This window comes from Elephantulus edwardii, unplaced genomic scaffold (assembly GCF_000299155.1).
Source record: "Elephantulus edwardii isolate Elephantulus edwardi_28Jun2011 unplaced genomic scaffold, EleEdw1.0 scaffold00001, whole genome shotgun sequence".
Taxonomy (NCBI): Eukaryota; Metazoa; Chordata; class Mammalia; order Macroscelidea; family Macroscelididae; genus Elephantulus; species Elephantulus edwardii.
Genome location: NW_006399751.1, coordinates 14,685,138 through 14,705,625, shown reverse-complemented (window position 1 = coordinate 14,705,625; position 20,488 = coordinate 14,685,138). Strand labels below are relative to the sequence as shown.

General features: G+C 50.3%; 2 protein-coding genes across 2 annotated transcripts in view; one reads left to right on the top strand and one right to left on the bottom strand.

Annotated features, from left to right (window-relative positions):
- The window catches only part of CNGB1 (cyclic nucleotide gated channel beta 1), a 68,436-nt gene extending 55,485 nt beyond the window's left edge, over window positions 1-12,951 (bottom strand). The window contains exons 1-7 of the mRNA XM_006878921.1: window positions 12,847-12,951; window positions 6,089-6,532; window positions 3,421-3,484; window positions 3,090-3,162; window positions 2,363-2,497; window positions 2,217-2,259; window positions 1,966-2,059 (exon numbers count right to left, since the gene is read on the bottom strand). Of these exons, the coding sequence (XP_006878983.1) occupies window positions 1,966-2,059; window positions 2,217-2,259; window positions 2,363-2,497; window positions 3,090-3,162; window positions 3,421-3,484; window positions 6,089-6,532; window positions 12,847-12,951 (958 nt within the window). The remainder of the gene's footprint in view (window positions 1-1,965; window positions 2,060-2,216; window positions 2,260-2,362; window positions 2,498-3,089; window positions 3,163-3,420; window positions 3,485-6,088; window positions 6,533-12,846) is intronic.
- Window positions 12,952-16,515: 3,564 nt separating this feature from the next.
- Window positions 16,516-19,778, top strand: TEPP (testis, prostate and placenta expressed). The gene is made up of 7 exons (XM_006878920.1): window positions 16,516-16,738; window positions 17,160-17,221; window positions 17,473-17,647; window positions 18,300-18,361; window positions 18,464-18,528; window positions 18,782-18,814; window positions 19,748-19,778. Exons 1-7 carry the CDS (start codon window positions 16,516-16,518, stop codon window positions 19,776-19,778), a joined length of 651 nt encoding a protein of 216 aa, XP_006878982.1.
- The last annotated feature ends 710 nt before the right edge of the window (window positions 19,779-20,488 follow it).

Here is a 20,488-nt window from a genome sequence, read left to right as displayed (position 1 = left end):
GGGTCCAAGGCAGTGTCTTCAGGTTTGTCTCTCCAGACCTGGATCATAAACCAGAGTCAGGCCAGTGAGCTGATGCCCTATGAGCTGCCAGGGCTGGCCGGCATGGCCCTGGCTGGGGCAGGTGACAGGACCTCCCCTCCCGCCCCCAGTCACTCCTCCCGACAGGCCCCTGAACCCCTTACAGAGCGTCAGACCCTCACAGGGCCCTCCAAAACCCTCCAAAGAAGAGAGCACCCTGCTCTGAATCATAGAGGAGCTGAGGTGCACAGCTCCTTCTGGGGCCCCAGAAAAGCTCCCTCTTCTCAGCTCACCTCATAGGTTTTGGGGGGCTGAGGCAGCACTTTCTCCAGGTTCTGCTCAAACCACCTGAGGAGCCAAGGCCTGGGCCTGTGAAGGGGCTGGTGGTCAGCTGGGCAGCCTGGAGGAGTGGGCCCTCCACCCAGGACCAGGGCTGGGGCAGCCTATCTTCACCCCTACTTCCCATCTGCACAGGGAGGCCTGCCGCTGAACACCCGCTAAGGCCCCAAGGTGAACCTCAAATTCTCAATGATTCTTGGCTCCTGAACAACAGGCCCAGCCTTTGTCTTGGGCAGTAGGTGGGAAAGGGACTGCATGGCTACCTGAATACTACATGGAGTTTCCCTGTGACAGGCACAGACAGGGGTGCCTCCCAGGGCCTTGGAGCCATCAATCACACACGGCCCACACTAGAGATACCCCAGATTTGCTGACTGCATTGCTATCACAGTCTTGAAGGTCTTTTTAAAGTAGGCAACCTAAAGCCGCAGAGCTGGTCCCAGGAATGATGCCGGATCCCTGGCCCATGTGGCCTGCAGCGAGCTCAATTCTCCAGAGAAGCTCCGCCCTCAGATGTGGCTCAAAAGAAAGCTGGCAAGTCCTGTGTGTGCCCTCATCCTAAATGGCCTCAGTGGTCCTGAGAGTCAGCTGAGTATCCCTAGCTCACCCCTGACTGGGGAAGCCTCCAGGAAGCAAAAGAAACAGAGAGCGAGCTGGAGCCACGGCTGCGATTGCATCTGGTCACGCATTTCCGAGCATTCATTCACTCGTCCCATACGTGCTGAGCCCCCTCTGCGGCAGCTGCGCTGGCCCCAGACATTCAGGAGTGACCAAGCCAAGAGGCCCTGAGGAACCCGTCCGATACCTGAACAGGTGAATGAAGGAGTGGAGAGGAAAGCATGACCCCAGACGTGCAGCAAAGATTGCCAGTGAAGCATTAGGGCTTATGCTCTGGACGCTTCTCAATTGGCAGTTTATGAAAATTAAGACTTCTACGTAAAAAGCAGGTAGCTGCGGTGACGGCTCTGGTGAGGCACCGCGCAGTCAACCCACAAGCACACAGTTCAAACCTATTAGCTGCCCCGTAGGAGGAAGATGGGCGATCAACTCCCATGCAGTTCACTGTCTCTGAAAAGCCACTGGAGGGTCAGTTATGTGTTGATTCCAACTTGACAGCACATAACAACAACACGTGAAAGGCTACATTTCTATTATCTCTTAAAAAACTGAAAGATCAGAGCCCCTTGGCTGGCCCTTCGGCAAGGACACTCCCCTTCTCCCTTGGCATCTGCTCCACAGTTTTCCACAGTTTGCACCCTGCCTGCCACCCTCACTGGCCAGGCAGTCACCCTCTTTCACTCACGCTAAGAAGTCAGAAGCTATCGTCACCTGTGAGCTGTGAGACCAGCCCCCTGTGCGCAGCACTGTGGTCCAAATCCTGCCTCGGGGCTCCATTCACAGCCCGTCGATGAAGCTCACCCGTTGGGCCCTCACTCGTGCCATTTCTCATTCTTAGAAAGTGGCTGTCCCCGGGATGCCCCAGTTATTAATACCACAGACCAGGACCAGGATGAGGCCCTTTGTTCCCACTTAACGGATCCAAAAACTGAGGCCTGCTACAGACAGGATTCAGGGACTTCTAAACCAGTGCTCCGTGTGGTGACTCACCCGGTGTCTTGGGCTTTGGGGGCCTCATTGCATCCATCTGCACATCCTGCAGGGTCAGAAAACTAAGGTGGTCAGCCTCCCTCCCCTGGCCAGCCTGGAACAGGCAGCAAGAACCCAGCGGAAGCCCAGGTTCAAAGCCAGGGTCAGAAAGATGAGTCATTCAGGCTCCTCTGGACTCCCGGAGACCAAGTTCACCCCAACAGCACCCTCATTCCCGACCCCTGAAAACCCATCCTGCCCCTTGGCCTTACCTGAGTTCCCAGTGCTACAGTGCCCAGGGATCTGTGCTCCAGTCTGCCGTGGACAGACAGACAGATGGACATAGACAAAGAGTAAGGTCTCAGGTTCAGGCTGCGCTGGATCCTACCAGCCCCTCTCCCACCAGCCCCCTCCTCACTTCCTGACCCCAAGCACCTGGGCAGGATCCTCTAAGCCAGCAGTGTCATTCTGGGCTGCCCCACTGCTGTAGACAGGCTGTGGGACCACCTTCTCCATGCTCTTCCTAAACCATGTCGGCAGCCAGTTCCTGGGACTACGATGGACAGAGATGTCAGCCCCCTCGAGCTCCCCTCCACCCTCCCTGCTAAGTCCACAGCATCTCAGAGAAGTGGGTTGGACTCCCTCTCCATCCTCTGGCACATCACCTCCCTGAACCTTATGTGTGTGCTACAGGGCAGCTGACGCTCTCTGCAATTCTACCCCTCCACTGTCCAGGGGCGCTCTGCTCCACACTCCGGTCACATCCCACACCCCAGGAGGACTGAGGGTTTTCAAGGGGGTGAGCAAAGTTCTAATGTGGTTGAAGTTGATCAGCCTTAATTTGAGCGTCACAGATGAAGCCAATCCCAGGTAAAGACATGCTCTAATTAGGAGACGTTAAGGGGGAAAACAGGGATATCTGACACCCTGGAAAAATCAGCAGCTCTGACTATTCTAGACCTGTTTCGAGCAAGTGTGAGAAGCTTCTGGAAGCCTAGGAGCGCTTGACCTTCTACCTGAAGCTCTCTTTAGTCAATTCCCAGGATGCCCCGGGGCCTCTGGCTGGAAATGACTATGGGCTGAGGGCAGTGACCAGCATGTGACGAGGTGATGCTGGGACTAGCGGAAGGAGAAACTGTACCTACCTGTTTACTTCCGGGACCTCAATGACCTGGGCCTGGAGCGAGGCAGACAGTGCAGGGGCAGCCTCCTGGGTCTCTGGAAAAGAATCCCTCATATTTTAGGTCTAAGGCCAGTGAGAGAGTCCATTTCAATCTTGCTGGGCAGGGAAGAAGGGGAGAATGCCAAGTCGTTCAAAAGGCCAGGTACCAGCTCAAGTCTCTCCCAGAAGTCCACTCTTCACTTCTCTGAAGCTCAGTTTTCTCATCTGTGAAATGGATCTACCCACATCATGAGGTCCTGGGAGGCTCTGAAGAGAGAACCTCACCCCTGCGCTGCTACCGTTGTAGCACTCACCTTTAGAGCTTAGGTCAGCCCCAGCCGTGGCCTCTTCCTCTTCCTCAAATGGCTCTTCATGAGGCTGGAGGGTTAAGACAGGACCAAGTGAGCCCTCAGTAAAACCGTTTGTTCATGCTAGATGGCCTGTGACTTGCTCACAATCAGGAGTCTCTACATTCTGGCAGCCTCGCCTTTAACCTGGGACACTCCCCTTCTCCCAACCCAGAATCCATCCAGAGTTGAGGCCCTCCCATCAAGCCTCTTAGCCTCTCGGGTGTATAGTATATCCAGGAAGTGTCAGTGGTCTTCTGGGAGGAGGGAGAAACAGTTAAAGAGAGTCAGGAAGGCGTGAGGCAAGTGAAAGGGAAGACGGAGCCAGGGCTTTCCCTGACCTGGGCCAAACCTTCCATTCCTCTCCAGCAGGAGCCTCTGACACCAGTCCCTCACTTACTTCTGACCCTGTCCCTCACCAGCCTCTGCCACCTGTCCCTCACCTGCCTCTGCCACCTGTCCCTCACCTGCCTCTGCCACCTGTCCCCCACCTGCCTCTGCCAACCTTCCCTCACCTGCCTCTGCCTCCAGTTCCCCCCTCCCTCTGTCTCCTGTCCCTCACCTGCCTCTGCTACCTGTCCCTCACCTGCCTCTTCCTTCCATCCCTCACCTGCCTCTGCCACCCGTCCTTCACCTGCCTCTGCCTCCTGTCCCCCATATGCCTCTGCAGTCACACCTCCTGCTACTGAATGCACATACATACACACAAACACATGAAGACACACTCATATACAAGTGCTTTGCAGACAAGCTTGCATATGCTTCTATGCCCAAATACAAACATGCATGCATATTTACATGCTTGTTTAGACACACAAATGTGAGCATGTGTTCATGAAAACATACAAATGCACAAACATGTAGTGTACGTGCACACATACATGTACCATGCAAGTGCACACACAGACACAACCCATGTGGACACATCCCCCCAAACTTACAGGTACAGGTTAACATGCATATATGTGTATACGTATGCCTGCAAAGGAGCATGGCTAGAAACACAGCAGAGATAGATACAAACATGTGTGCACAGACACAGGTAGAACCAAGGACACATGCATGCATGCATTTACAGGTACCACCACACATGCATGTGCATATATGCACATACAAACACAGACGTGTGTGCAGATTCAGACTATGGATTCATCTGCTTGTAAAGAGATGCAACACATACACACATGTGTGGACAGGTATGTGTATGCACACACACAGAAGTACACTCATAGACTGAAACATAAGCATAGACACACACGCACACAGATACACTTCCCAGGGAATGAAACCGCAGGCACATCTATGCAGGCGCACGTACCTATAAACGTATTTACACATGCATGTGCACATCCAGTTTTCACACACATGTGTAAAGACTGCACATCCAGCTTGCACACATGCATACACACACATCACCGAGAAGTGATGCACAGAGAACATGTGTGCACGTGGAAGCACTTTCTGTAAACACATGGAAGCACATATGTGCACCCATGCTCCATACCTGAGCAGCTCGTGATCCCTAAGCACAGCCTACACTACCTCAGCAATGGCCTTTCCTTGACCAAAAATGTCCCACCTCCTGAATCTCCTCCAATTAAGATTCCACCCAGAATTCTGTGTCCAGAAAGCTCTCCACCACCAGCACACAATCCCTGACGCTAACGGGATTCTCCCCCTCCTCTGAGCATCCCACGTTCGCCACGCAGTGGATTTTATCTTTGGTGTTAGAAGGTACAGCGAAGGCCAGTGTTGGAGCTCACCGCACCTCCTCATCACTCTGTCTACTGTAATAACCAGCTGTTGACCGCCAGGGGAAATGCCTTATTCAACTTTATGTCCTCCGCACTGAACATAGGGCTCGGCATCAATGAGGAACTAAAGAAATGTCTATAATTGAGCTGCTGAGTTAGTTGGGATCAGGCTCCTGAATGAGGGCAACACAGAACTGGCAAATTCTGATCCACTTAAAGGAAAACACTAAAGCAGAATCTCAAAGAACACTTTATGCACAGTGCAGTCTGAAAACCGATCCATCATGAATAAGCCAGTGGAGACAAAAGGTATACAGTGCACTGTTCCCTCCTCGCAGAAAGTCTTGCTACAAAATAAATATAAATTGAACCAAGCAGTGTGTTCATTTACATTCATAAATTTACATTCTGATACAAGTGCTAATCTCCTCATAGCATGGAAACAGTTCACAAACAAGCTGCTGAGTAGCTAGACTCTTCAGGTCAGCTTACCATGACCTTCTGACCAAATCTGACTAAATAAAGTTTTATTGGAACACAGTTGTGTTCATTTATCTACACATTTTCTCTGGCTGCTTTCATTCTACAGAGCAGAGTTGAATATAGACCTAAGACAATATAGTCCACAAGCATATCCCACTAAGCCTAAAATATTTGTCTGGGTTTTCACAGGGAGGGGGAGGAAAGTTAATCTTGAGAAAGTCTTGTCTACCCTCTGGGGCTGTTTTCTCATTTGTATAAGGGCAGTAGACCAGGAGACCTCCATGCTCCTTCCACCCCAACTTGCACTGTTGTAGAAGGTCTATGGGAGGCAGGTGGCCTAAACTGAGGGGCCCCGAGCACCAAGGCCAGCCATTTCCTCCATACCCTCATCTTCTCACCGAATCTTTCAGCTCCGTCTCCTCAGGGAGCATCTCTGGTCCTGGCTCTGATGCTGCTTCTGGTTCCAGTTCTGGTTTTGGCTCTGGCTCCGGCTCAGGCTCCGGCTCCGGCTCCGGCTCAGGCTCCGGCTCAGGCTCAGGCTCGGGCTCTGCCTCCAGCTCCAGCTCAGGCTCTGCCTCTGGCTTCGGTTCTGCCTCTGGCTCCGGCTCCGGCTCCAGCTCCGGCTTAGGCTCCAGCTCCGGCTCTGGCTCCAGCTCCGGCTCTGGCTCCAGCTCCGGCTCTGGCTCCAGCTCCGGCTCCGGCTCCGGCTCCAGCTCCGGTTTAGGCTCCAGCTCCAGCTCTGGCTCCGGTTCCTGCTCAGGCTCTGCCTCGAGCTCTGCCTCTGCCACCGGCTCTGCGCCCAGCTCTGGTCCCTCCTCCTCCTCCTTGTCCATCTTGGTCTTCTGAGGGGATGTTGGAGGCTGAGGCAGCACCCTCTGTACCCAGCTCAACATCCCAGCACCTACATGGAGCAGAATCCTTAGACATCCCCCATAGTGTTCACCACTGCTCCCACTATTTGAGACACTTTTGTGAGGTGTGCCCTTCCCTTTTCTCTCACTATCTTTAAAAAGAAATTTGCAATTATACTTTCAGGAAGCTCAGTAGGTAAAGCATCAGACTCTTAATCTGAAGCTGCAGGGCTTACGTCCCTGTTCAGGCGCTATGTCATTTTGAATGCTGGTGGCTTAGTAAGGAGTTGCACTGCCAGTCCAAAGGCACATGGTTCAAATCCACCAGTTGTTCCATGGTAGAAAGATGGGAAATCTCCAGTGTGATTTATTGTCTCTGAAAACCCACTGGCGGAGTCTAACTCCACAGTACTTAATAACAACATAGCAAAATACAGGAAACACTCAAATATTTATCAGCAGGTGTCTGCTTACTGGAAAATATCTCAATGTTCATCTTGAAGAGGGACACGTCTCACATAGACTTCAACACATTCAAATAATGGAATATTATGAAACCGCTAACAAGACCTAAGCAAGTATATTTTAATTTACACTAAAGAGCTGCATGCTCTGGAATTAAGTCAGAAGTGCATTAAATACTCTGCGTCTCAGTTTGTTTGTCTGAAAAATGAACGTCATACTATTATCTACCTATTAGGGTTCTTGATAACTTGAGATGAAGGGGAATCCCAGAACAATTAATTATGATAATATGAAACCTGTACACACACACCCACACACACCAGGAAGCCATTATTTGAGCAAATAAGGGGATACTGCGTGTTTAAAATTGGGAAAAGTGTGCATCAGAGGTGTGTCCTTTCACAAAACCTAGCCAGTCCTAGTCAATCTGTATGCTGAATGAACAACACAAAAAGCTGGAATATACAAAGAGGAACTCAGCTTCAGGATTAGGGAAGGACTCATCAACAATCTGCAACATGCATACGGTACAGCACTGCTCGCTGACAACACGCACGCGACGCAGCGCGGCTCGCTGACAACACACACACACACACGACACAGCACTGCTTGCTGAACGTGAAGATGACGTGGTGAAGCTTAAAGACTTCAGCCTTCAGTATGGATTACACGTCAGCAACAAGAAAAGAAAAATCTTCACCACTGGACCAATACACAATGTCATGATGAACAGAGAAAAGATTGGAGTAGTCAAAGATTTCATTTTACTCAGTTCATCAACACTCATGGAAACAACAGTCAAGAAGTCCAAAAAACATACAGAAAAGGGAAAATCTCTGGCAAGGGTCCTCTTTGAAGCAAGGATATCACTTTAGGGACTAAGGTGGGTATAACCCAAGCCACTGTATTTTTTGTTTGTTGCTTTTTTTAAAAATTTTCTACTATTTACAAATTGTGAATACATTGTTTTAAAGAACAAATTCTTTCAATTTCTCTCACCATCCCACCATTTGTATTTTTTAATCATTGTGTATGCATGTGAAAGTTGGACAATGAGAAAGAATCAAAGACGAATTATGGCCTTTAGATTGTGATGTTGGCAAAGAATAGTAATTATACTATATGAACGGAGCGTATGTAGATGTGATGTTGTTGGGAACTCTACAGTTGAAACTGATTTGCAGCTGACCCTCCAGCAGGTTTTCAGAGGCAATAAGTTGCACGGGAGTCAATTGCCCATCTTTCTCCCATGGAACAGCTGGTGGATTTGAACTACATACTCTTGCGTTGGCAAGTACAATCCCTTACCACTAAGTCACCAGACTTGTTGTTGTCGTCGTCGTCATTGTTGTTGTTAAGTGCCGTCGAGTCGTAGGTGACTCATAGCGACCCTATGAAGGAGAGTCCTCAACACTTGTGTGTCTTTCATCCTCTCTCCAAGTTCATAGGGTTTCCAGAGGCAAGCTATTACGGAAGTGGATGCCACTCCTGCTTCCATCCCTATATATATAAACAAAAGTGTCCAGCACGGAGGAAGCCAGCCACTTCCCCCCGACCTTGGGGCTGTGGCTCCAGCGGTAACATTGCTGATGTCAGATGGATCTTGGCTGAAAGCAGAAAATGCCAGAAGGATGTCTATTTGTGTCTTACTGACTATGGAAAAGCATTCGACTGTGTGGATGATGACAAATTATGGCTAACGTTGAAAAGAAAGGGAAATCCCAGAACACTTGATTGTCCTCATGTATAACCTATACATAGACCAAGAAGCTGTTGTCTGAACAGAGCAAGGGTTTAAAATCGGGAAAGTGTGCATCAGGGCTGTATTCTTTCTCCATACCTCTTCCCAACAAGCGTGTTGCTATTGTGTGGAACTGGCTTATGGCAGTCCTGTGTGTGCAGAGCAAGAGAACCCTGCTCATAGTGTTTCCAAGGTTCTCACCCTGCAGGAGCTCTCACCAGTCTCTTTCAAGACCACTGGATGGGTTCGAACCACCAACCTTCTGGTTAGTAGTGGAATATTTAACTATTTGTGCCACCCTATCCAGGGATTCCAAGCTACTCCTTGGAGGCAAGGATTCTGGGGCTTCGTCTGACATACTTTGGACATGTTGCCAGGAGGGACGGGTCCTTGGAGAGGGACATCATGCTTGGGAGGGTGGAGGGTGGAGGGACAACGCAGGAGGGGAAGACCCTCTATGAGATGGATTGATTCGGTGACTGGGGCAATCGGGATGGGTGTGTCAGAGGCAGTGCGGTTGGCACAGGATAGAGCAGGGTGGTTTAGGGCTGTTGTGCATAGGGTTGCTATGAGTCGCAAATGACACATAACAACAACAACATCTAAAAAAAAAACAACATCCAGAGATTCAGGGAGCTCTGGTGGTCTACTGGGTAAGGAGTCGCACTGCAAACCTATAGGTGGGCAGTTCGAATCTACCAGATGCTCATGGATGGGGAGAAGTGGGAAATCTCCTCTAGTGCAACTTACAGCCTTTGAAAACCCACTGGGGGAAGAAAAAAGAAAACCCACTGGAGGATCAGCTGGAGTCGGTTCCAAGTTCACAGTACATAACAGCAACCCATAGACTCAGGTCCATGGTTAAACATAATGATCTCCACAGTCTAGGGAATTCTGGTGGCTTAGTGGTAAGGAGTTGTGCTGCCATCCCAGAGGCACGTGGTTTGAATCCACCAGCTGTCCCAGAGGGAAAAGATGACCAATCTTCTCTCCTGCAATATACTGTCTCTGAACTCACAGAAGTGTCATTCCAGCTCGACTGTACGTAACAACAACACAAAGCCCAAGGTCAATGTTTGAGGTCACAGAGTTCAGAAACCACCGCAGACAGGGTAGCTCCAGTGTGAGTGATTCCTCCAAGCCTAACTGAGCCAAAGCTCCCCACCCCCACAATCACACCCACCAAGCCCGTTCTCCTGTAAAAGGTATCTCCGCATTACCATTTTACACCTAAGAAAATGGAGACCCAGAAAGGTCAATAAGTAGCCCACAAGAAGCCAAGCTGGGTCTGCCCCTCAGATGTCCTTCTCCCACGCAAAGGCATCTGAGAGACGGCCTCTTCTGCAGACCCTTTCCCAGCAACCCTGGCTTGCACTTCGGGGATGTTCTGGAAAGACTAGAAAATGTGCTGAAACAGCACTGCTTCTTTCCTCCCACATCGATGCAGCCATATCCTCCTGTGTGTGCCCCCCCCGCCCCCGCCACCTGTTAGCGGGCTCTCTGTGGATTCCTCCTTGAGGAAAGAGGTTCAAGGGGAAAAGGGAACCTGGGAGGGGCTGCCCAGAGGAACACCGTACTTACTTGGACACTGCCCCGCCCCCAACCACCACTGACTTTTCTGAATCCTCTGGAGATCTAGTCAAAATATAGATTCCTGGGGTCCCCACACCCTGGGGATTGAGATGCATGAAAAGTTCGCAAGGGGAGGGGAAGCTTGGATTTCCTTTTTGTTATCTTGCTCAAAGCAGAGAATGGGGGTCCCACCGGGGTTGCCACCAAGCCTCCACCCCTTCCTGAGTTACCTCCTCAGACGCCAGCCCAGCCGCCAGCAGAAGCCTTCTCTCTGCTACTTGCGGTTGAACTTGTCGGATACAGTGAGGATTAATTGGCTGCAGCCAGGCCGTGTGCAAAGGATTACCAAGGATCCAGAGAGGGTGGGGGCAGAGGAGAGTGGTGCTCTGAGAGCCAGCTGCCCCTCCTTCCAGGGGCCAGTGGGTCCCAGGATCGCATGGAAGGGATCCGTGAGGCACAGGCTTGGAGGACACTCGGCCAAGCTGCAGAGTGACCAGTGAAAGGACTGGGAGTCCTCATGTGATTGTGGAAGATTCCACAAGTGGCAGGGGTTTACCAGCCCCCAGCAGCTGTGGTGGGACGTTCACCTGGCTCTGCAGCCCCAAAGCTGACACTCGGCCAGGTTCTCTCTGGCCTGGAAACTTTTGAGGTTGGCACAGGGCCTCAGTAGCCTGTCTTGGCTGCTGTCAGGATGCCCATGATCCCCAGGCCTCTAGGACGGATGAGCTTTCCCTATGAGCTGCAGAGGAGGCTGAAGGGAGGGGACGTAAGACACAGAGAGCCCATAGCCTCGTTAGGAGGGGCTCAGTGGCTGGCAGGAACCCAAAGACTAGAAGGTAGAGGGATGCTGAGTGAAAGGGCCAAATACTGACTTGAATGGCTACAATATTTCTTGAGCTTCTCTGTGCCTGACAGTTAACCAGCTTCAGCATTATTGAACAAGACAGACACGGACCCTGCCCTGGTGGAGCTTATGTTCCAATAGAAAGACAGGCATGAAACCCAAGCCCATTGGCCATCAAGTCAATGCTAACACAGAGAAACCCTTAGAACAGACTATTGGGACATATTGTGAGGAGGGGCTAGTCCTTGGAAAGAGACATCATGCTTGGAAAGGTGGAGGTTCGGCACAGGAGAGGAAGACCCACAATGAGACGGACTGACATAATGACTGTAACATTGGACTCAAGTGTATTGATGGCTCAGGAGAGGGACTCTGCTCACAGGGTCGCTGGACGTCGTCCTTGACTCACCGACACCTCACAGCACAGCCCTCTAAGGCTGTCAAAGTCACAGAAGCAGCCTGCCTGCCTTATCTTTCTGCTGGGAGCAGCTGGTAAGTCCCAGTTCCGGGTGAGCAGGTGAATGGCTGCCGTCTCACCCCTCACCTAGCCACAGCCAGGGAGCCGGTTCCAGCGCCGTCGTGAGGCCGTGAGTGTTCACTTGAGGAGACTGCTCATTCTTATCCTGAGGAGCTGCTGATGAATTCGAACCACCAGAGACTTACATCGTGTTGGTTTGCTGAAAACTATGCTGTCAGGGCCATAGGGTTCCTGAAAATAAGAGCAGAAACCAAAATTAAAGTCTTTCCCCCATGCAACCAACTAGTGAACGATTGCCCTACTAAACTCAAACTCCCCGTGATCTATACAGTTCTAACTCATCTCCGCCCTCCATTGGGTTTTCAGGCTGTAAATCACAGGGAGGAGAAGGCCCTTCTTATCCCGGCTCGTGCCACAGGTGGATTTGAAGCACCAGACAGGTTCGGCCTTTGGGTTAACAGCACAAGTATGGATGATGTCACCAGAGCTCCCTGTTGCGCTGTCCGCGCTCCAGAATCAAGAGACTGTTATCGTTAAGCACCATCCAGTCAAGCACGATTTATAGCTACCCAGCGAACAACCAGTGTGAGCCGTGCCCTACCCTGTGCCACTCTTGTCATCTCTGACACACGTGAGCCCACACAGTGTCAGTCTATCTCGTCGAGGGCCTTCCTCTCTTTGAGGACCGTCCATCTTTCTAAGCATGTTGTCCTTTTCCAGGAAATAGGCCCTTCTTACAAGATGCCCCAAGTATGTGGGATGAAGCTTTTCCATTCTTGCCTCTAAGGAGCATTCTGGTTTGTACTTTGTCCAAGAAATACGTGTTGGGTTTTTTGGCAGTCCATGGGTTATTCAGGACTCTTCTCCAACACCACAGCTCAAAAGCATCAATTATTCTGTCTTTCTTATTCATTGTCCAGCTCCAAGATACATAACCAGTGATTGAAAAGACTGTATAAAATTAACTCATGGGCAATTTAATCTTTTCTCCATCTATCATGATATTGACTGTTGGCCCGGGGGTGAGGTTTTTCATTTTCTTTTTTTAATTGTTTGTTGTGTTTTGAAAATTGTTATTCTCGTCCAAACCAGCATGTGGGTTCATTTCAGCTCCTTCACAGCCAAACCTACAGCAAGGAACTGCTTCTGTTTCTCTGCCTTCATTTTGTGATGACCAGGGTACAAAGGTACTTGCTGCACCGAACCTTAAACTTCATATTCTCCTCCTTTTTCTTGATCTCGCCTGATCTGGCATCTTTTCGCCTGGTGATGAGCAGAAAGTCTTTGATTTCCTCAATTCTTTGGGGCATGGCGACAAGGTGTTGGGGGCTGTGGGCACACATGTACCAGTACAGCTAGCAGCCAAAAGTGAGGAGGATGGAGCCAATTTTTGTTTTTTTGAGAAGTGATTCGTAGTGAAGGTTTCAGTCTTTGATCTTTCTCAGCAAGTGCCTTTTTTCAAAAAAAGATTTTATTTCTTTATTTTCTTCTTGTCTGCCGTTGAATCAGCAAGTGCTTTAAATCTTCACTTCCTGTAAGCTAGGTTATGTCATCTGCATACCATAGATTGTTGATGAGTATTCCTCCAATCCTACATTCTTCTTCACATAGTCTGATTTCTTGAATTGTTTGCTCAGAACAGATATTTAATAGGTGTTGGTGAAATGATACAGCCCTGATGAACACCTCCAGTATCACTCTGTTAGACTGATTGGTTATTAAGTGTTCTGGGATTCCTGTTCTTCTCACTGTCACTCATAAATATCTACATTAAAGTGGTGAAGTTTTGTAGTATAAACTTATATCTCAATACAACCATTGTGTTAAGTTAGTGGACTTAAGGAAAAAATCAGAGAGAATGAGAGAAAGCGCAATGCAGCTTTATTAAAAGGGGGGCTGGGGGAGCTCCCGGGTTAAGTTCCTCATTTTGGGGATGCAGAATGGGGAAGTCACACTGTGAACTTATTGGGAAGGATTTTTATAACCAACTCTTTAGGGAAGGACATTCCACTCTGATTCACGATCTACCTGCTAGCTCAGCCAGGCAGGCAAGGCTGTTTGCGCTTCTTAGCTGCAGCAGGAAAGGCCATCAGTGTTTGAATTCTGAATACTTCATTCTTCTCTTTGGTCACCTTTGTCCAGACTTCACACATTGAGGATAAAAAAGAAATATATCATCTGCATTTGAGAGTAACTCATCTTTTGTAACTAATCTTCTTTCTCTGAACCAGTGAATTACCAGTACCTTGAAAGTTTTTATTGTCAAAGGCTATTCCACTGTAGTGATTAACCTTCCATCTGCTATTAGTCATACGGGTTGTTTGCACCTTTTGACTTGTGCTGTGGTGAACATTTGTATATAAAATTTGCATATTTGTATACAAATTTTTGTGCAGAGAGCCATTTTAATTTTTTCTTGAACAGAATCCTAGAATGGCAGGTTGGCACACTGATGGTAAAAATGGATCTGAGATCATGATGGTGGTAGAGGATAGGACAAGGCTCAGATCTGCTATTTATAGGGTCGCTACATGCCTCCAGAAACTCTATGAACTATGATAAGTGTCAATAGTTGTAGAGGGGCTTCAGGCCTTTTGTTCATAGGGTCAGTATGAGTCGTGCTCGACTCGAAGGCAATCAACAACAACAACAAGTTGTAGTCGGTTTGATGGCATCTAACAATAACAATAACACATTCAATTCAAGTTTAACTTTATAAGAAACTGCAAAACTGTTTTGTTTGAACACAGGTAGCAGTTAGAAGGGTGTCTCGCTTTAAATTATTAAATTATAAGTCTATACCCTATATTGTTCTATTGTATCATTTTATCAGAGTCAAACATTAGTTGGGGTGGGGTGTTGAGTGGAGATGAGGCTGGGAAAAGTGTTCTGTGAAGGGCAGGACCTGGAGATGTTGTCCTGGGAGCTGTAGGGACCCCTGCGTGAGAAACAACTCAAATTAAAAAAAATTAAAAATCTCAGCTCACTGCCATCAAGTCATTTCCAACTCATAGCAACCCTCCCTCTGGTTTCTGTAAATTGTAACAGAAGGAGGCAGCCTGTCTATCTTTCAGAGCCACTAGTGGATTTGAACCATTGGAGAGGAGTGGGCTTTGTGTTAACATTGCAACTGGCTATGGACTGAGCTACGGACCAACCGGCTATGAACCATGGACCAGAGCTCCCCTTTGAGGAACAATTGGGAAGCCCTGTTCTCCTGAACATCACAGTTCAGGGCTCGGTACCATCAGCACAGAGGCAGGTGCGTGCAGAGCACTTGCCAGTACCTGCAAATCAGCTTGGCTGTCCAGGGCCTCCTCGCCTCCCCTGGGATCCATCTCTAATACTATAATGGGGTAGGTCCCCCGACTGTGGGTGCTGGGCTCAGGCCCTCTTTCCTGAGAAGGGAGGGTAACGTGGGACTCTAGGGGCCTGGAAAGCTGAGGGTGGAGTATCATCTGCTAATCCCTGACCTGCTGAGGTCGCCAGTCTCCCTGATCCCCTTTGCGGTGACCCTGGATACTGGCAGCCACTAATCTCTGACTCTGGAGACCCAAGGCTGCTAGCCTGGTTTGGAGGGAGCCCTCTTAGTTTACAGACACACTTAATGGCAGGATTTAGGTCCCTCACCAACACAGATAGGAGCCCTGAAATGCAGAGAGAGACGGGTTAGGGTTAGGGTTAGGGTTAGGGTTAGGGTTAGGGTTAGGGTTAGGGTTAGGCTCAGAGTCCTCTCTGGCCAGCTCTTTGGTCACCTCCAGGTCACCCAGTTCCCTGCCTGATGTGTCCCATGGTGTATTGCATGTGCTTTAGTCCAGGGGACCGAGCTTTTGAGAGGGGCTAACAGGGGGTGAGTAGGACAGAGATACCTCTCTCCTCAGAGCCGTTGGTCATCAAGGTTGCCAAGGCACTTGTGCCTTCACAATTAAGCTGCAATGAGCATTGTTACTGCAGAATGTTCCTTTATTAGCCTGTCATCAGAGGGCACTGAGGTCTGGCCTGCCTCACTTCCTCAAGCCTCTCCACACCGTGCAGTCGGAAGAGCAGGAAGCTGTTCAAAGCTTGTGTACACCACAGCCCAAAGCCGTGCAGATGAGGTAGCAGCTTTCGGTTAGAAACAGGGAGCTCTCCCCCCATCTCCCTCAGTACTTCTGGGTGCTCTCCACCCATTCCCTGACGCAGCTTCCCCATGCCTCCTCACCTAGCCCTCTCCCCCCATTTCTCCCTCTCACAGACCTCCCACCCCCAATCTCTCAAGAGATCTATGTCTAGGTCAGGAAGAAAAACAAGCTGTACTGACACATTCTCACTAAGCTGTAAATGACTGAAAGGTTTGGGGGAACATCAGCTTTTTAAGGGGTAACCAGCAGAGCTTTCCTGGTTCAGATCTCTCATCTCTCTCCCCTTCATTAAAACACTTCTGTCTCCCTGTAGAATTCCATGTTATCATTCAGACCCTTTAGCTAAATCCAAAAAGCCCAGTCACCCAACGTGCATGGCTTCCTGGATTACATTCTGAACTCACTACTATTGCTTCTTTCTTCTCATTATTGAAAAATAATGCTCTTTAAGATAATGCTCAAATGCTCTTTAAGATCAGTCCTTGAGAGTTTCAATCTCCAGTCATGCCTTAGTTGCTCACCTACACCCTTTAGGACCTCCATCAAAGCACCTTTATCACAGCCTTTAGAGCAGTCTATCAGTCCCTCTGTAATAGAGTCCCTGTCACCGGAGGGAGTATTCCAAGAAAACAGCTGGGCAATAAGTGCTCAATAAATGTTCACTAGTAATACTGGCCACATTCGATTCCAAGGCAGAAGGGTGTCTGGCAGGCCTGGGCCTTGGTGAACCTCTCAGGACTTCTGCCTACAGCCATGGCCCGCCTCGTCGACCTGGTTCCCTGGGATGATGGCTCCACCCACGTGCAAGCGACCCCAGCCATCCTGATCCCAGCTGAGCCAAAGCGTTGCATGCTGGCCGGGGTCAAGTGGCAGCTCTACCATCCAGCTCTGCCCACCCTGCGCCGCATGGACATGGACACCGTCAGGGGCTGCCTCTCTGACGAACACAGCCAGTCTAGCACATACTGCTGCAAAGGTCAGTCCCCCTCGGCTGTCCGCTGCCGGTCACCCACACCGGCTTCCCTCTGAGTGTTTGTGAAAAGGGTGGATGGATGTGAGGAGGGGAGAGATCTGGTAAGTAAAAGTCACAGGGGAACATTAGCATGGCTTACCTCACTTTAAGGTTATAGGGGAATTTTACTTTGTTTTCTCCCAGTACATTTATGTTTTCATTTTTCACATTGAATTTTTTAATTCTTTAGAGTTTACTCCATCATGAGAGGTGAGGTGCGGATGCTTGGAATTTTTTTTTTTAATTGTCAAACACATTAAAAAAAAAAACCACACCACAAGAATTTAAAGCTGGTGTGTGGTCCAAGCCCCTCTACTGTGTGGACATGGGACCACTGAAGAACAAAACTCAAAAGACTCTGCTCCCTCCTCTTTTCTTTCTACAGACGAGTTTGACAATGCCTACTTTACCCTCCTCGGAGTTCCCAACAAGCCCCTGCAGTGCTTGGTGAGTATCCTTTGCTCCTGACCTAGGATTTTCAGGAGAAAGAACACAGCCCAAGCTTGCCCACCTCCCCAAAAAGGTTGAGAGAAAGGCCCTGACCCTAGTGCAGACTCTTGAACCCTAAATTCAGCAGTCTGCTAGGGAGCCCACCCTCAGCAGATGGACCACGTGGCAACTCTGGGCTACAAGTGGTCTGGGACAGCCCCCTAGACTTCCACATGTTTCGGAGGCCCTGATCCCCAGTGCCCTGGCAGGACATCACAGCGACTGGCCAGAAGTTCCGCCACAGATACCGAGAAGAGAGACTGGTTCCCATTGTCCCAGGCATCAACCAGGTCAACTGGCCCTGCTTCACGCGCGCCATCGAGGACTGGTCCCGCTTCGTGTCCTCGGCTGGAGAGTTCAAGCTGCCGTGTTTAGACAAGAAGAGTAGGTCTACCTGGAGGGGAGGATACGCTAGGGCAGAGCGGGGACACTTGCCAGCCAAGGGTAGGGGCGAGGATCGTGGGCAGAGGACGGGGTGCATCCAGCGCTGTGGACGAGGGCGGGGTTGACAGGGCAAGGGAGATGGAAAGTAGCTGGGCCAAGGCTTGCGGATGGGATGGAGGCCGGCCGACCACCAAGAAGACTGGACACGTCCTGGGCACCGAGCGGTGCAGGGGTTCGGAATGATCAGAGGGAGCGAGCAGACTCTAGAAAAAACCAGGTTTGGGACCCAGTCGCCACAAATTGTATCAGAGCTCTAGGAAGCCAGTCTTAGGGGCGGAGCTTTCGTAGGAACCCATATAAGGGCGGGGCTTCCCTAGAGCAGGGGGCGGACCTTCTCTAGGAACTCTGATAGGTCGGAGCTGTCGCTGGAGGCGGGGATTTCTTAGGAGGCGGGAGGCGGGCTTTCCGAGGAACTCTGATAGGACAGAGCTATCGCTGGAGGCGGGGCTTTCTTAGGAGGCAGGAGGCGGGCTTTCCGAGGAGCTTTTGTGGGGCGGAGAATTCGATTGGGGGCGGGACCTTTTAGGGCTGGGGGCGGGGCCTTTCTGGAGCGGGCCGGGGACCCCAGGGGGGCTTGCTTCTCTCTCCGCAGTTGAGAGTTTCAGCGGCTACGCAGTGCGGCACTTGAAGCCGGATGTGACCCAGAGCTGGCGGGTAAGAAGGGTTGAGCCCTGATCACATCCTCGGCCCCGGGACGCGGGAGTAGCTGGTTCCCCCCATCCCAGTCTCACCCTTGCACCCCTCGGACTCCTGCAGTTCTGCCTCAGCCAGAACCCCAGCCTAAACCGATATGGACAGAAGCCCCTGCCCTACGATACTCTGTGAGTGCCTCCCCATGCCCGGGATGCCAGACTCGGGGCGGGGTTTGGGGGACAGTGGGGAAGTCTCAGCGGCTTTCCCCAATGTGCATCTTGAAAATGCGTGAGACCTGGGGAAAAGGATTGACTCCAGTGTAAGGCTAGAAAACGGCAACTTCAAAATGAATAATGCTTAGTTCTGACCAGACTTTGTCACCGCTTGTGGGATCTGAGGGCGCCCATGAGAGTCTCCGCTCAGTCTCGCCCTCTTTCCCAGGAATGCGGTCCGACACTTTGGCTCCACCTACAGGTACAGTACTGACCCCGCCCCTTCACCCTGATCACGCCCCGTGAGCCACGGAGGCGGGGCCTCGAGAAGTGAGGGTCTAGGGGGCCCTAGCGCCTCCCTCTGGAAAGACGAGTGCTGTCAGCGGGGAGTGGGGGACAGCACTGCTCCACGCTGTTGGACCCAGAAATGGCCTAAAGGAGGGGGAGTTATCTGGGGGGGAAGACACTCGGGCCTGGAAGAACAGGCATAAACTGCATGACAGATAAAACTGAAAATCTGCATCCCAGGTTGAGAACAGGTCATCTCATAAGTAAGAACTTGGAGAAGAGAGTGAACCTAGTGGGTGGTACTGCATATGCTTCCTGATTTAGCCATCTTCCACTCCTTCCCACCTTTGCATTGTGCTTGATTATCCTTCCTTCTCTGTCTGGAAAACTCCTACTCACTCTTCAAAGTCCAGCTCAGAAGTCTACCTCTTCTTTGAAGTCCTCCCTGACCTTTTGCCTTTCCTCTCTAGCCCCCACTGCAGACCCCCTTGGATGAGTCTCCATACTACATCCTGCGTTAAAGCACTTAGACTGTTGCATTATAAGTATTGCTGGAAAGTTTGCCTTTCTCCCTCTGTTCGCATACTCAACTGAATGCAGGGGTTTATTGGAGGGATGGGTAGTGGCTTTTTACTATTTTGTAGAATACATGACCGAGGAGGTTCATTCAATGATTGAAAAGTGAGGAAAGAAGTTTATGATTGGGGATCAGTGGAAGAAAAGAATGAGGCAAACTGGGACTGGGCAGGATGAGAGTAACTTCAAAACCTAGCTGAACAGCCCAAATTAGGCAGACGCACGTAGGGAGCTGCCGAGGGCTCTTGAGCTGCAGAGAGGCTGGATGGGAGCGGTGTTTTCAGAGCTTATACCTTCTAAGCGCCCACCTCACCTGTGTTTCTCTCCACAGTCGTGTCAAATACCTGACCCCATGGCGTTAATCTGTGAAAAGGAGATTACATCCCAGGCTACAGACCACACCAAGAAGTGTATAATATCACCACCCATCTCCCCAGGAGTTCAGCCTGGCTAGAAAGAAATTTATTGTTCCCACAATAGTACCAGCTCGTGTGTGTGTGTGTGTGTGTGTGTGTGTGTGTGTGTGTGTGTGTGTGTGTGTGTGAAGGGGTAGGGATGGTGATGGTAGTAGTTCAGGACCTCAGGACCTGGAGGACTCGGGGGAGATGTGGCTACCCTAGGTGGAAATCAGGACCTGAGCCCCAAGATTGGGATGTGGGGAGAAGGGGCTGGCCTTTAAGTTGGGCTTTCCAACTTAAGGGTTGTCCCTTATTTTCCTCCCTACACCCAAGTCCCTTGCCTCTCAAATCCTAAATTTGAGCCCCAAGGAGAAAAGGCAATTAATTGTTTTTCCTTTCAACCATTCACACATGTTTTGTAACAATAATTACAATCCCCACAATGTAATTATAACCCTCCCACTTCCTGTAATTCTCATTTCCACCATCAAAAAGGGGTTTTAAGTGCCTCTCCCTGAGCCTTCATCCCACTAATATGCTCTCAAGGGGCATCCTCAGGACCCAGTGTCTCCCTCCTCCAGGAGCAGAGGCAGACTTTGGAAGGCTGACCAGGTCTGTTAGCTCTGGTCCCTGTGAAGCAGCAGAGCATAAACCTTAATGGGCTCACTGAACCC

Coding starts and splice junctions, on each gene's coding strand:
- TEPP (XM_006878920.1), top strand. CDS start 16,516: ATGGCCCGCCTCGTCGACCTGGTTCCCTGGGATGATGGCTCCACCCAC. Junction 16,739..17,159: donor TAGCACATACTGCTGCAAAG/GTCAGTCCCCCT, acceptor TTCTTTCTACAG/ACGAGTTTGACAATGCCTAC. Junction 18,529..18,781: donor CCCCTGCCCTACGATACTCT/GTGAGTGCCTCC, acceptor CCTCTTTCCCAG/GAATGCGGTCCGACACTTTG.